Here is a 16,824-nt window from a genome sequence, read left to right on the forward strand (position 1 = left end):
AGTTCCAAACAGTATAAAGAAGCATCATAGTTCACGAGGTTGATACTCAGTGATGATGATTTAATCTTAATTTCTTTACAGATAACACCAGGCACTTGGAACTGGGTTGTAAACGGCCATATCTGGACACAGCACTTCCAGCAGTCTCAGAGGAACACTACTTCTGCTCTCCTCCCACCTACGAGCCTCCACTGCTGTCCCACCCCTATTGCGGTGAGGCCATAAGCTCCAGGGAGGCCTGTATGTATGGAGGGATGGAGGGAGAGAACGGGCACGTGGCTGGGGGTGCTGACGACCTGGCTCCCCCCTCTCTGAACTGCAACATGTGGGCGTCGGTGCAGCCTTACCCGCGGTACAGCGTGCAGACAGTGGAGGCTGTCCCCTACCAGCCCTTCACTGCTCACTTCACCAGTACTGCCACCGCCACCTCCATGGTGCCCCACCACACCCCCACCGGACCCCCTCGCCCCCAGTCCGACATAGGAATTTACAGTCCAGCCACAGCACAGCGAGGCCTGGCCACCATCCCCTCGTCGTCCTCCATCTCGTCTTCCTCTCCACCGGTTCCTGGTTCCAGGGGTAGCAGGTCGGTGGTCCATCCTCCTCTGTACCACAGGAAGCCTGGGCCTGGGTCTCCTCTCCGGCCTCACAGGGAGTTCTCAGCCTTCCCAACACAGAGCACCCCCCCATCCATCCGGGACCCGTCCTACCAGTACCAGATGGGGCAGAGCAGTGTAGGGGCCCACTGGAATGATAGCTAGGGCTAGGGAGTGCTGTGTGGCTCCTGAGGCAGCGGCGATGTCCACCCATCCGGTCAGTTCAGAATCAGCCAGCCAGCCAACTTTGAACTGCCTGTGAGGCATCTGAAATTAGATTATGTTGAAATACAGCCATGATGACCATGATGAAGCCATAGTAGTTTAGCATGAGGAGAAGCAGATCAGAGTGACCAAACTCCAATAGAAGCCTACATCTGCCTAAAAGATCTGCGCCTTCAGATCCATGTTGTCCTGACTGGAGGAGCATTGTGCCTGTGATGATGATAATGAGTATTCCAGAGGAAGAACCCCTCTATAGAATTATGCAAAAGCTTGCCATATAATGGCTTTAAAAAAATCATCTAAAACGTTCAATGTCAAACTGCCAAAAGGAGATGTGTTCAGCAAAGTTAAAAATATCCATTATGCCTTTGAAGTAGTGTGTTTATGGTAAAGATGGACAAGTACCAGTAATGAATTGATTAAGGTTTCTAAGAAAAACATTTAAATGCAAAACTTGATCATATTATTATCAGCAAACGAGGGAGTGGGACATGGATGTGTATGTGTAAAGAGATTGAAGTAACAGGCCAAGTGTTTTGTTGAAACTTTGAGTAAGGCCTTCATTTAATTTTGCCATCTCTGCTTGTATTGAGATACTTTGCCAGTTAGAAATCTGTTGAACTTGTAAACATGGGCTGCAGGTAAACTACACAACAAGCCCACCCATGCAGTCCATTTGAGCAGAGCTTAAGTGTGTGTAGTTCTAGATCTCATCTTCAACCATACTCCTCTGCTAGCCATATTGTAAGCTAGCGTGACACTACTAAGCATGAAGCCAAACGGCCCTTAGTTAGCGGTAACCCAAGTCTTTGAACCACAATAGGGCAGTAATCGCTTAGCACTTTGGCTCCAAACCTGCGGTCCGTTCCGAAGCAGCCTTCCCGCCTGTTGAAGTGAGACTTCAGAGAAGGTCCCTGGCCAACCAGATGGGAGCTTAAGGAATCATTGTTAAGCCAACACTAGTGCAGAACACAGAGCTCCGCACAAATCCCAGCCCCAAATGACTGCGTTGGAAAAATCCTTACAAGACTGCAAATGTAAAACAGCCCGAGTGGGGCGGGCGAGGAGCCACATTGTGAAGTCAAGCTGAGCTGAACTGAAGCAGGGACGACTGGGTAACATTCAGCCCGGCCTGTCTGACCTTGATAAGTAGGGATGGGTAATAATAGAACAATATGGTGGGTCAATTACCTAGCAGACCCACATTATCTCTTCATTATTACATTTTTTTTTCTCGATATAACTTCTTTTAATATTTTTTTCTCCCAAACATGATGAAATAAATATTTGAATGCCTCCCATTATTGCTTAGCGTTATGTAAAACAAATAAACAGTCAACAGTACCTTTGCGGATGTATTGCACTGGTAATAATAATGGTAATGGTTATCTGAATTTAACTTCCGTCTATCCTCCACTAGCACTTACTTGTCATTGGTGATCTAAGACACATAGGCTCACATCAATCATTACGGGCGGCAGGTAGCCTAACAGGTTAGAGCGTTGGGCCCACAGAAATATAAATTATATTTCTATTGTTGGGCCAGTCACCAAAAGGTCGCTAGTTCGAATCCTCTAGCCCGACAAGGTGAAACGTCTTTCGATGTGCCCTTGAGCAAGGCACTTAACCCTAATTGCTCCAGGGTCGCCGCAGATAATGGAAAATCCTGGCCATGACCCCACTCACCGAGGGTGTCTCGGGGAGAGGTGGGATATGCAAAAAACACATTTCCAATTCACAGTTGTACATTTGTGTAATATGACAAATAAGCACCCACCAAATTATTATTATTAAAAACCAATCAAGCTATCAATGACATTATTAAACATTAACAACTACACCCACCTAAATGGCATCAAACCATGAACATTGACTGGGTTAGTTAGTTATCTGTCAAGTGAGATCATTTGTGTGTATGTCATATGTCAGTGTGTGTGTGTATGTGTGTCAGGGCAGCGTGGCTGTACAGTACAGTATGTAAATGAATGGGTGAGGTAAAGGACAACATCCCAGGGCATCCATACATACCGGTACTGTAGCCCTCTGCTTTCTCACACACAGCAATCATTAGGGTCCTGAGTTATGGCACTGCCCTGGCTCTTGTCAGTGCCTCCTCTCTCTCTCTTCCTTGTTCTCTCTCTCTCTTGCCTTCATTCTTTCTCACCCTCATTCTCTTTCTCTGTCTCTAGGAGAACCTCCCACTCCAACAAATCAATGTTCAGAGATCTAGGTTCTTCAAACAGGATGAAATGTCTACCATGTCAAACGGTGGGTGAGAGGTGCTTATTTTTTGTAAACAGAGATCATGTTAGTAATCTTGAACATGAATTACATTTGTACTTAAAATGACAGTGGCCATGCATGTATTTTCCCATATGCTGTATAGGCAACTTAGGTTAAGTATACACTTTTACTGGTGTGACAAACATCCCAGAATACATACACCACAGATAAAATATATAAAGATAATTTCCTCTCTGAAATGGATGTAGAAATTATTGGATGTGGGGCCTTGCAGTGTGTCTACACAAGAGAACCTACCCATTTTACCATAATAAATATTTACAGTAATATACAGTATAAAATATCTGGCCTAATTGGGCTTCCGCGCAGCGGTCTAAGGCACTTCATCTCAGTGCTAGAGGCGTCACTACAGACCCTGGTTCGATTCCAGGCTGTATCACAACCGGCTGTAATTGGGAGTCCCATAGGGTGGCGCAGAATTGGCCCAGCGTTGTCCAGGTTAGGTTAGGGTTGGGCAGGGGTCATTGAAAATGTTAATTTGTTCTTAACGGACTTGCCTCGTTATACAATCGTTAAATAAAAATATATAATTAATTAAGAGACATATGTACAACATAGAGCATCATACAAATCACATGTATGACAAAAATTAGATACGGGATATAATTAAGCAATAATGCCTGAGGGGGTGTGGTATATGGCCAATATACATTCCACGGCTAAGGGCTGTTCTTATTCACGATGCAACACAGAGTGCCTGGATACAACCATTAGCTGTGGTATATTGGCCATATTTAACAAACCCCCGAGGTGCCTTATTGCTATTATAAACTGGTTACCAACCTAATTAGAGCAGTAAAAATAAATGTTTTGTCATACCCGTGGTATACAGACTGATATACCAAGGCTGTTAGCCAATCAGCATTCAGGGCTCGAACCACCCAGTTTAAAATTAGTAACAAACCATGTGTATTGTAATATACACAAGTGTGTTCTTCTCACATGTGCAGACCAGGAGGAAATATGGTTAGGATGGCCGTGTATGTGTGGAGGGTATGGCGGTTGTGAAGCTGAGGAGTTAGACTGACCTCCATGTGTCTATGGAGGATGTCCAACTGAACGCAGGTGGTTCTACTGGGAGGGACAATAGGTCTGGAGTATTGAGCAGAATTGGACGATTTTATAATCAGAAAACTTAAGTAATTCAAGACTGTCAAGAGTTATTTGACTACAAAATAATTAATTTGATTGTCCTACGATGGCTGAGAGGCCAACGAAGGCTAACAGAAACCGTGCTATGGTGTGAAAGGTGAGGACAAAGAAATAAAAGCATCATGTGGTTTGAACAAAAAACTACTGTAAAACAGGAAACACCCAAAAGCCACTCTTAAGAACCTGCTGGGAAAAAAGGTTATTTCTCATTCTTAAATTTATGATGACCTTTTTTCGGCTGTAGCTCGAATAGAGCATAAAAAGACAGACGTAGCAGTAGACCTACATTTATACTAACTTTCCACATAAAACACAGTCTCTCTGTTATAAAGAAGCCAAGTTTAAGCAACTTGCAGCGCACAGTGTATCCCCACTCTAGAGCTGCGGAGGTACAGCAGTGTATCTAAACTCAGCAAAAAGAGAAACGTCCCTTTTTCAGGACCCTTTCTTTCAAAGATAATTCGTAAAAATCTAAATAACTTCACAGATCTTCATTGTAAAGGGTTTAAAACTGTTTCCCATGCTTGTTCAATGAACCATAAACAATAAATGAACATGCACCTGTGGAACGGTCTTTAAGACACGAAAAGCTTTACAGACAGTAGGTAATTAAGGTCACAGTTATGAAAACTTAGGACACTTAAGAGCCCTTTCTACTGACTCTGAAAAACTCAAAAAGAAAGATGCCCAGGGTCCCTGCTCTTCTGCGTGAACGTGCCTTAGGCATGCTGCAAGGAGGCATGAGGACTGCAGATGTGGCCAGGGCAATAAATTGCAATGTCTGTACTGTGAGAGGCGTAAGACAGCACTACAGGGAGACAGGATGGACAGCTGATCGTCCTCTCAGTGGCAGACCCAGACCAAGTGTAACAACACCTGCACAGGATCGGTACATCCGAACATCACACCTGTGGGACAGGTACAGGATGGCAACAACAACTGCCCGAGTTACACCAGAAACGCACAATCCCTCCATCAGTGCTCAGACTGTCCGCAATAGGCTGAGAGAGGCTGGACTGAGGGCTTGTAGGCCTGTTGTAAAGCAGGTCCTCACCAGACATCACCGGCAACAACGTCACCTATGGGCACAAACCCACAGTTGCTGGAACAGACAGGACTGGCAAAAAGTGCTCTTCACTGACGAGTCGCGGTTTTGTCTCACCAGGGGTGATGATCGGATTCGCGTTTATCGTCGAAGGAATGAGCATTACACTGAGGCCTGTACTCTGGAGTGGGATCGACTTGGAGGTGGAGGTTCCATCATGGTCTGGGGCGGTGTGTCACAGTATCATTGGACTGAGCTTGTTGTCATTGCAGACAATCTCAACGCTGTGTGTTACTGGGAAGACATCCTCCTCCCTCATGTGGTACCCTACCTGCAAGCTCATCTTGACATGTCCCCCCAGCATGACAATGCCTCCAGCCATACTGCTCGTTCTGTGTGTGATTTCCTGCAAGACAGGAATGTCAGTGTTCTGCCATGGCCTGCGAAGAGCCCGGATCTCAATCCCATTGAGCACGTCTGGGACCTGTTGGATCGGAGGGTGAGGGCTAGGGACATTCCCCCCAGAAATGTCCGGGAACTTGCAGGTGCCTTGGTGGAAGAGTGGGGTATCATCTCACAGCAAGAACTGGCAAATCTGGTGCAGTCCATGAGGAGGAGATGCACTGCAGTACTTTATGCAGCTGGTGGCCACACCAGATACTGACTGTTACTTTTATTTTGTCCCCCCCACCCCCCCTTTGTTCAGGGACACATTATTCCCATTCTGTTAGTCACATGCCTGTGGAACTTGTTCAGTTTATGTCTCAGTGGTTGAATCTTGTTATGTTCATACAAATATTTACACATGTTAAGTTTTCTGAAAATAAACGCAGTTGACAGTGAGAGGACATGTCTCCGTCCCAAATGGGATCCTATTCCCATTATAGTGCACTACCTTTCAAAAGTAATTTGGGATGCAACCTATCTGTGAGAACCTGACAGGGGGCCTAGGGTTCCATCTGGAACTCATTGGTTCTGAGATCTGGCTGTGCCGGTGCCTCTTTCCCCTGCCTCTCTACACTCCACGCTGCCCTTTCTTTCCCATACCGCTCTCGTCCCATAATCCCGTTTGAGAGCTGCCTGGTTGTACGTTCCAAATGGCACCCGATTCCCTATATAGTGCCCTACTTTTGACTAGAGCCATATGGGCCCTGGTCAAAATTAGGGAACTTCATAGGGAATAGGGTGCTATTTTGAACACACACCTGGGCTGGGTGGTACCCACTCTGATGGGCTTAACTGGGCTGCCTTGTAAAAAATCTCTGACTCCTTCTCTCCTTCAGCCCAGCCCAGGCACTCTGAAAACACGCTTTAAATAGTGGAGGAGGGATTTAATAACAAGTCCATTACGGCCTTTCTGGTGCCCTGTAAATAGTCAATTAGTGGATGATTCTGATTTGATCCACATGCAGAGAGATCCGCTGTGGGGGAGGAGGGAGGAGAGAAGAGGACGGTGGGAGGAGTGTGTGTGCAGCATGGTTTGGTGCGTTTCCCTCAAGCCACTGAAGTTGGAGCTGGTGGGGTGAGACAGAGATTTCCCTGCCCTGAGCACCAGGTAGGGTAGGCAGGTAGAAGATGTAGGAGGCCAGTAGAGTGGTGGCGTTGGGGCATCGTCCCACATCCTCCTCTAACTCATCTAGCTACCCATCTTGAGGTCAACCTAATACACCACACAGAGGGAACCCTAGGAACTCTGAATTCTTCCTTCTGAAGGGTGTGTATAGGTGTTTTGGGAGTGTATGTATGTATGTATGTGATGTGTGTGTGCTGAAGGGGGGCTGCAGCGGGTTCAACTCTCCGGTGGTGGGACACTTAACTGTGGCGGTGTCTTTTGATCAAAGGTAGAGCCTACATCTGGTGGGCTCCACTAAACCCCACTGGGCTCCCACTTTAATAAGTGGCTTTGGATAAAAGCATCAGTAAAAATGAACAATTATATTGTGAGTGCTCCCTGGATTAGGGCGTTAGGGATGAAATGGGGGGTGTGGATTAAGTGTTGTATCCAGCAGATTAAGTAAGAGTTCCACGAGCTTTGTTGAGATCGCTGAGTCGTCGCTGTGCAACGTGAGTAGAATGATGGTGATGGCAGTGGAACACAGAACAAACAAGCTCTAGAACTTTTAAGAACTAAGATTGAAACCCTCTGCTTTAGCATTACGGCTCAATCTAATTGGCCCTAAAACCAATCAGAGCACAGCACTTATAACGTGGTAGAAGCGGGTTGCCATCCAAATCCATAGTTACCTCAGCTCAGTGAAATATGCACGTTGTTGGAGGGAGCAAACAGAACAGGATCTCATTATGGGCTGTTGTGGTGGAAGGAGGCTCTGAACTGCTTTGATGATGCAGATGCATGGTCTGAAAATTACCTCATCTTTCTCCGCATAGCTCTGATTAAAGCCAGTGTTTATCGAAGTGTGTGTGTTGGAATATGTGTGTGATGTTGCACGAGTATACACTGTGTGGGTGAGACATTCATTTTCAGAGGTTTGCGTGTCCAGCATTCTTCTCCTCCTCCCTCCTCCAGTTTTTTGCCAAGGCTGAGTCTCCTTAGCCAATCAGCACCTCTCTTATTGTCTCCCGACCCTCTCCTCCCTCCTCCTCTATCCCTGCTCCAGCCACGAAAACAGCAATGTCCCTGAGCCTGAGCAGTGGGCACAAGGAACACAACAAACATGCCCAATGACAGTGTCCAAGTCTATAGTTCTCTCTCTCACAAACACACGCACACACTCACATACCACACACACAAAGTATAGGTGGGAATTGCCAGGGACCTCACGATACAATATTATCCCTATACTTAGGTGCAGATATGATATGTATTGCGATTCTCACAATTCTACATGTATTGCAATCCGATACTGTGAATTAAATGCGATTTGATGTTCCAAACAGATTCCTTACTATATGTCTGCTGCAGAGAGACAAGAGAGAGCATGAGAACGCGTTTCGGACAGTCTGGGAAATAAGTGCTGAAAACCTGAAAACCTTTTGGGTCAGGTACAGCCGATTAGCGCTAGCTAACGCTACCTACAGTTGCAAAAAAGGGTTTACTTGAAATCAAATATTTTTATTTATTTTGTATTTATTTCACCTTTATTTAACCAGGTAGGCTAGTTGAGAACAAGTTCTCCTTTGCAAATGCGACCTGGCCAAGATAAAGCACAGCAGTGTGACACAGACAACACAGAGTTACACATGGAGTAAACAATAAACAAGCCAATAACACAATAAACAAGTCAATGACACAGTAGAAAAAAAGAAAGTCTATATACAGTGTGTGCAAAAGGCATGAAGAGGTAGGCAATAAATAGGCCATAGTAGCGAATAATTACAATTTAGTAGAGTAACACTGGAGTGATAAATGAGCAGATGATGATGTGCAAGTAGAGATACTGGTGTGCAAAAGAGCAGAAAAGTAAATAAAATAAAAACAGTATGGGGACGAGGTAGGTAGATTGGGTGGGCTATTTACAGATGGACTATGTACAGCTGCAGCGATCGGTTAGCTGCTCAGATAGTTGATGTTTAAAGTTGGTGAGGGAAATAAAAGTCTCCAACTTCAGCGATTTTTGAAATTCGTTCCAGTCACTGGCAGCAGAGAATTGGAAGGAAAGGCGGCCAAATGAGGTGTTGGCTTTGGGGATGATAAGTGAGATATACCTGCTGGAACGTGTGCTACGGGTGGGTGTTGTTATCGTGACCTGTGAACTGAGATAAGGCGGAGCATTACCAAGCATAGACTTAGGTGACTTTGAGCCAGTGGGTCTGGCGACGGATATGTAGCGAGGGCCAGCCGACTAGAGCATACAGGTCGCAGTGGTGGGTGGTATAATATCAATATCAATATAATATCATCCAAAAATAATATCCCGATATGTAACTGTATCGATTTCCCCCCCGATCACAACACAAAACAATGATACATTCCCAGAAAAAAACCTACACAAGTACCCCCAACTTGAGGGACACATACACTTCCATTCAAAAGTTTGGGGTCACTTAGAAATGTCCTTGTTTTCAATGAAAACATACATGAAATGAGTTGCAAAATGAATAGGAAATATGGTCAAGACGTTGACAAGGTTATAAATAATGATTTTTATTGAAATAATAACTGTGTCCTTCAAACTTTGCTTTCTTCAAAGAATCCTCCATTTGCAGCATTTACAGCCTTGCAGACCTTTGGCATTCTAGTTGTCAATTTGTTGAGGTAATCTGAAGACATTTCACCCCATGCTTCCTGAATCACCTCCCTCAAGTTGGATTGGCTTGATGGGCACTTCTTACGTACCATACGGTCAAGTTGCTCCCACAACAGCTCAATAGAGTTGAGATACGGTGACTGTGCTGGCCACTCCATTATAGACAGAATACCAGCTGACTGCTCTTCCCTAAATAGTTATTGCATAGTTTGGAGCTGTGCTTTGGGTCATTGTCCTGTTGAAGGAGGAAATTGGCTCCAATTAAGCACCGTCCACAGGGTATGGCGTTGCAAAATGGAGTGATAGCCTTCCTTCTTCAAGATCCCTTTTACCCTGTACAAATCTCCCACTTTACCACCACCAAAGGACCCCCAGACCATCACATTGCCTCCACCATGCTTCACAGATGGCGTCAAGCACTCCTCCAGCATCTTTCATTTTTTTCTGCATCTCACGAATGTTCTTCTTTGTGTTCCGAACACCTCAAATTTAGATTCGTCTGTCCATAACACTTTTTCCCAATCTTCCTCTGTCCAGTGTCTGTGTTCTATTGGCCATCTTAATCTTTACTTTTTATTGGCTAGTCTGAGATATGGCTTTTTCTTTGCAACTCTGCCTCTTCACTGTTGACGTTGAGACTGGTGTATTGCAGGTACTATTTAATGAAGCTGCCAGTTGAGGACGTCTGTTTCTCAAACTAGACATTAATGTACTTGTCCTCTTGCTCAGTTGTGCACCAGGGCCTCCCACTCATCTTTCTATTCTGGTTAGTGCCAGTTTGCGCTGTTCTGTGAAGGAAGTATTACACAGCGTTCTACGAGATCTTCAGTTTCTTGGAAATTTCTCGCATGGAATAGCCTTCATTTCCAGAACAAGAATAGACAGACGAGTTTCAGAAGAAAGTTTTTTGTTTCTGGCCATTTTGAGCCTGTAATCGAACCCACTTATGTTGATACTCTAAATACTCAACTAGTCTAAAGAAGGCCAGTTTTATTGCTTCTTTAATCAGTACAACCATTTTCAGCTTTGCTAACATAATTGCAAAAGGGTCTTCTAATGATCAATTAGCCTTTTAAAATGATAAACTTGGATTAGCTAACACAACGTGGCATTGGAACACAGGAGTGATGGTTGCGGATGATGGGCCTCTGTACGCCAGCTACAATAGTCATATAAACGTTAACAATGTCTACACTGTATTTCTGATCAATTTGATGTTATTTTAAATGGACCAAAAATGTGCTTTTCTTTCAAAAACAAGGTAATTTCTAAGTGACCCCGAACTTTTGAACGGTAGTGTAGGATGTTCCTTATTGGTGCAGAAGAGGTTAAAAGTAACAACACAAAACGGTGATCATTGGAATAGAGAAGAAAAGTAGGATGTTCTATGAGGATAAGATAATGACTGTGTACAGTGCATTCTGAAATGATTGACCCCTTGACTTTAAAAAAAACAAACAAACATTACAGCTTTATTCTAAAATGGATTAAAAATAGTTTCCCCTCTTATTAAATCTACACACAAAACCCCATAATGACAGAGCAAAAACGGTTGTAATTTTTTTTTAATTTATGAAAAATAAACTGAAATATCACATTTACATAAGTATTCAGAACCTTTACTCAGTACTTTGTTGAAGCACCTTTGGCAGTGATTACAGTCTTCTTGGGTATGACTCTACAACCTTCACACATCTGTATTCGGGGAGTTTCTCCCATTCTCCTCTGCAGATCCTCTCAAGCTCTGTCAGGTTGGATGGGGAATGTCACTGCACAGCTATTTTCAGGTCTCTGCAGAGACGTTTGATTAAGTTCAATTCCGGACTCTGGCTGGGCCACTCAAGGACATTCAGAGACTTGTCCCGTAGCCACTCCTGTGTTGTTTTGGCTGTGTGCTTCTCTCAAAGCTGGTTGAGAGAATGCCAAGAGTGGGCAAAGCTGTCATCAAGGCAAAGGGTGGCTACTTTGAAGAATCGCAAAGATACATTTCATTTGATTTGTTTAACACTTTTTTGGTTACTACATGATTCCATAAGTTTTATCACAAGCACATACAAGTATCTGACAAAAGTAAGGAAACACCAATATAAAGTGTCTTAAAAGGGTGTTACAATGATTGCCCGTCATGGCTTAAATTTCTATGGTTGGTTGCAGCTGTCACTGTCTTTTGCAGATTTCAAAATACAATCGTGGGGAAAACGTACAGTTTGGAAAACAAATGCCTACTGCTAAAAAGAAAAGACTAATCTGTCTGTAGAACCAATGGAAACATGATTTCTTAATCCGTCCCTGCTCGTGGAGACCGTTTGAGCAACTCCAGGAAGTGACGTTGCAGGCTAGCCCAGTACTGCCCTCTCTGAGTAACTCAAGTTGAAGGCCGATCAGGGTACTGCAGGTTGCCATTAGCAACCAAATTATCCTTAAAATCTGATTTTTATCGGTTCTATAACATTTATCTTGTGTATTACAAGCAATTATTGGTAACATGATTGTGTAAATATAAACAAATGTTTAGAATACAAAGATTGACCAGGAAAATTGACATTTGTCCGTTCACTATAAAGGGGATCCTGTTTTGCTGACAATGCATGCAGTACTGCGGTCGACCTTGAACTTCAGTGGCTTCAATAAGAGGAGGCAGTTGTTCTCCCCTGGGATAAGCCATCTGCCATATATTCAATGTATACCATTAACTTTGGCTAAAAATATCACAGTGACACGCAAAGGCCATTTGGTCTAAGCCACGCCAGACAAGCGTATAAACATGAGGGTTACTCTCGTCACTGATTTTATTTTTGTGATTTAACCTTTATTTAACTAGGCAAGTCAGTTAAAAACAAATTCGTATTTACAATGACGGCCTAGGAACAGTGGGTTAACTGCCTTGTTCGGGGGCAGAACAACATTTTTACCTTCAATCTTGCAACCTTTCGGTTACAAGTCCAACACTAACCACTAGGCTACCTGCCGACCCATGACGGAGGTCTGGTAAGGGCAGGGCCAGCCCCCTCACCCCGCCCTGACACTCCGCTAGCCACATCCTACAACTAGCCACGCGCATCACCCCCCATACCCATACTGCCGACCAGCCCCCACCAGCTAAGCCCATTGCTACCTCAAGCCAGAGCCTATTTGATGTCTGGCCGGCCAAGGCAAACACCACGGCTCCAACCATCTTACCGCCTCCTTCCTTCACCTTTCCCCTCTTCAGGTTCACTGCAGCTTGGTGACAAGATTGCCATTATGTGCTCCGCTGTGTGTGTAAGCCACTGGGAGCCAATGAGGAAATTCCTCCCGACAGACTCCCTGGTAATCTGTGGCTGAGTCCTAAATGGCACAAAGGGCCAATAGGACTCAGGTCAAAAGTAGTGCAATATATAGGGAATAGGGTGCCCTTTAGGACACAGACTGTGGAACAATACAGTCACCACCACCACCCCTTTAAAGGGATTATGCTTCTCTGTTTTCCCTGTGGGTCTCTGTTGATGCTGACCCGTGAATAGGGAGACAGATCCATCTCAAATACTGCCAGGTTTCTGTTTATCTAATTCAGAGACAAATGAACTGGCACCAGCTGACAGAGACACACTGGAGGGAGAAGGCTGGTTCGGTTCAAAATGGCCAACTCCTCTCCTCTCCTGCTGCTGTGTTGTGATGAGGCGTGACATCAATCCACATACAGATGGGCTGTTAGATATGTGGAGGAGGAACAATGACAACCTTGCGCAGTGAGACAATGAACCGAGCAGCCTGGACAGCTACACTTGGAGTGCCTATCCCCTCTACTGGTCAGGGGACGTAACTGAACGATCACAGTAGTTTCCATTCTCTGACATTCTCTAAGGTGGGAAACATGCTTTGCTCCGTAAAAAGTCTCTAATAAAGTCTCTAATATCTCTGATAAAAACTGGAGTTCAGGACATCCTTGAGGAAATAATGCCATGTGTAGGCAGTAATAGATAATTCCTGAGAGCAGCTGACAACCCAGCAAACTAGGAACATTTCCAGAATATTAGCCAAGATTCCCATTAAGTTCTATACTGAACAAAAATATAAACGCAACATACAACAATTTTAAACATTTAACTGAGTTACAGTTCATAGAAGGAAATCAGTCAATTTAAATAAATTCATTAGGCCCTAATCTATGGATATCACATGACTGGGAATACAGATATGCATATGCATCATTCCTGCAGTCAACATGCCAATTGCACGCTCCCTCAAAACTTCAAACATCTGTGGCATTGTGTTGTGACAAAACTGCACCTTTTAGAATGGCCTTTTATTTTCCCCTGCACAAGGTGTACCTTTGTAATGATCATGCTGTTTCCAAAACATGTTCCCAAAACATTTCCAGTGGTGCTGACATTCAGATAATGTTTGTATCCTGTTGCACAAAACATTAATTTGATGTTGCAAGAATGCTGACAGAACATGCTTTTCGGAGTTCTTTAAAGGTTCCCAGAACATGTAATTTAGTTGTGGGAACAGTGTGGGTACATGACAAGAGATAAAGTTGTGATGACATTCATACAATGTTTAAACGAGGTTGCAAAGGATATTCTCTTAATATTGTAGGAATGAAATAAGTACGTTTGTATGATGTTCATAGCATATGTGTTTTATGTTTAATGTGATATTGCATTGATGTTCACATAATATGTATTGTCTTGGAGTACCTCAGAACATTAAGAATATTTAGAAAATATTATATTTAGGTTTTACCCCATTCCCAGCATGCAAATTAAAGCAGATTCAAATACATCTCCAGTATGTTTCTCTCCAGATTTAATAGCAATTCTCATTTGAGGACTATATTGTAAGTGACACAGAGCCACGTGGCATTTTAATTTAATTTATAGGACATTTGAACAGCATTTAATCATACAAACACAACCACATTTTATACACTTTATATGTTGACAATCTGCACATGTTGGGTTTGAACCTGCAATGTTTGGTTTCCAAGCCAGGTCCTTCATCCTCTGCGCTACCAGGGAAGCTCTCTTATGGCTTATTTTTTGAGTATATAACCAGGCATGGCAGTATAGTCAATCAGGGAATCCATTCTTTGTTTTTAGCCGTCTTAGACATAATTAACCCAGGGAAATACTGGTAACTGGGCTATTCACCATCACCCATTATGCATTTCTGACTGGATCTATGAATCAGTTTTTGTGTTTTGGGAACCTATTTTTTGTGATGTCCCCACAACGTTCTCACCAGACTGTTCACACAACCTGATGAAACAGTCTGGGAACCTTTAAAGAACAGATTAAACGTGTTCTGGGGACTTTATTATAACATCAGGTGAATGTTTTTTGCACCCTAACAAAAACATTGTATTATAATCTGTACAAATGGACACATTGTGTTTTGGTAACAAATATTTTGTCCCCTTATTGTTCACACCAGACAGTTCCCACAACCTAGGTATCCCCTTTCCCGTTCCTAATGAAACATGCTGAGACACTTTAAAGAACAGATGAAATGTGTTCTAGGAACATTCTTGCAACATCAGAATGTTTTGTATACAGACATTCTATAATCATCACTACGACTCAACTGTTTTTGTGTTATGAGAACATTTGTGTTATGAGAACATTTGCCGCAACTCAACTAATGTTCTGGGAACTCTCACAGAACCATTTTTGGTTTGAGGAGGAGAGCGATGGAGTGCCCAGCAATTGTATGCACAGATAATACAAAATAAGATTGCCTTTAGTGTTTTGTCATACACCATCAAGGTTTAACAAATGGTCATCTTGGCTTAAACACCCCCTAGATGAGTATGGGGAAAGGGGATGCACGACTAGGCTGTATGCACTAGCTTGAACCGGTCATAAAGTAAGTGGACCGCTGGTCCAATTTAATGTAGCATCAGATACAGTAACTATCCCATTGTGCACTTGTTTAAAGGTCCAAAGCAGACATATTTTTACCTAAATATCAAATAACTTCTGTAACAATTATGTACCTTACTGTGATTGTTTTCAATTGAAATGGTCAAAAAGAAGCAAAAAATGCTTCTTGGTGGTCTGACCACGCTTCTTAAAACCCGCCCGCTGAACCTGAAAGTTAGCCTGCAGACGCCCGGCCCGCCAGAAGGAGTTGGTAGAGCGTGATGAGCCAAGTAAAGTACCCCCCCGGCCAAACCCTCACGACGCTGGGTCAGTTGTGATACAGCCTGGGATCAAACCCAGGTCCATAGTGACGCCTCTGGCACTGCGATGCCTTAGACCGCTGCACCTCTCGGAAGGCCGGGAACTCTTCATTATAGGTCTATTAACTAAATTACTGCCTGGTGATGCCAAAACTCCATCTGAAATACGTCAACAACAGTATTATTCCAAATTCACAGTACAGTAATATACACGGGGGAAACCAAACATTAGGAACACCTTCCTACTATTCAAGTGTCCCACAGGGATGCTGGCCCATGTTGACTCTAATCCTTCCCACAGTTGTCAAGTTGACTGGATGTCCTTTGGGTGGTGGACCATTCTTGATACACACGGGAAGCTGTTGGGCGTGAAAAACCCAGCAGCGCTGCAGTTCTTGACACAAACCGGTGTGCCTGGCATCTACTACCATGCCCTGTTCAAAGGCACTTCAATCTTGTGTCTTGCCCATTCATTCTCTGAATGGCACACATACACAATCCATGTCTCAAGGCTTAAAAATCCTTCTTTAACTGATCTCCTCCCCTTCATCTACACTGATTGAAGTGGATTTAACAAGTGACATCAATAAGGGATCATAGCTTTAACCTGGATTCACCTGGTCACTCTGTCATGGAAAGAGCAGGTGTTCATAATGTTTTGTATACTCAGTGACTATAAATCACAGGAAAATCATTGAATGTGTCATTGAAGTGCAAACCAAAACAAAAACGTTTCCAAGAAAGAGTCAACTAATTCCCCTGACACAGCTCAGCACCCGTGGGCTACAGTTCGTCTGCAAGACTGTTTGCATTCCAAATGGCACCCTAATTCCTTCCAGTGCACTACTTTTGACCAGGGCCCTGTGGTCAAAAGTAGTGCACGATATAGGGAACAAGGTGCCATTTTGGAGGAAGCCAGACAGTTGCCCCCTGGAGCCACTTTAGCTGCACTAAGCCCAGACCAGGCCAAGTGGTCCAGGCCTCACAGAGCATCTCCGGAGGCAGGGGGAGATCTGTGGATTAGCTCCAGAAAAGCATCTGCAAATCTCCAGCTAAAACTTTTGTCCTCTTTTAAAGTCTCTGCCTGAACCCTGTGGGCTGGCTCCTTAGAGCTTCAGCTTCATCCCG

At 43.9% G+C, this 16,824-nt stretch overlaps 1 protein-coding gene and 1 long non-coding RNA gene across 3 annotated transcripts in view; one reads left to right on the top strand and one right to left on the bottom strand.

Moving 5' to 3' along the window:
- Positions 1–2,122, top strand: part of tbx4 (T-box transcription factor 4) — a 31,382-nt gene extending 29,260 nt beyond the window's left edge. For both annotated transcript variants that reach the window (XM_035760484.1, XM_035760407.2), the window contains exon 9: positions 82–2,122. In XM_035760484.1, coding sequence (XP_035616377.1) covers positions 82–761 — 680 coding nt within the window. In that variant the 3' untranslated portion in view covers positions 762–2,122. The remainder of the gene's footprint in view (positions 1–81) is intronic.
- LOC118374174 (uncharacterized) overlaps positions 720–16,824 on the bottom strand; it is a 59,295-nt gene continuing 43,190 nt past the window's right edge. Inside the window, exon 5 of the long non-coding RNA XR_008139646.1 lies at positions 720–863. This is a non-coding gene — a long non-coding RNA (uncharacterized LOC118374174). The remainder of the gene's footprint in view (positions 864–16,824) is intronic.

This window comes from Oncorhynchus keta, chromosome 1, assembly GCF_023373465.1.
Source record: "Oncorhynchus keta strain PuntledgeMale-10-30-2019 chromosome 1, Oket_V2, whole genome shotgun sequence".
In the NCBI taxonomy this organism is placed as follows: Eukaryota; Metazoa; Chordata; class Actinopteri; order Salmoniformes; family Salmonidae; genus Oncorhynchus; species Oncorhynchus keta.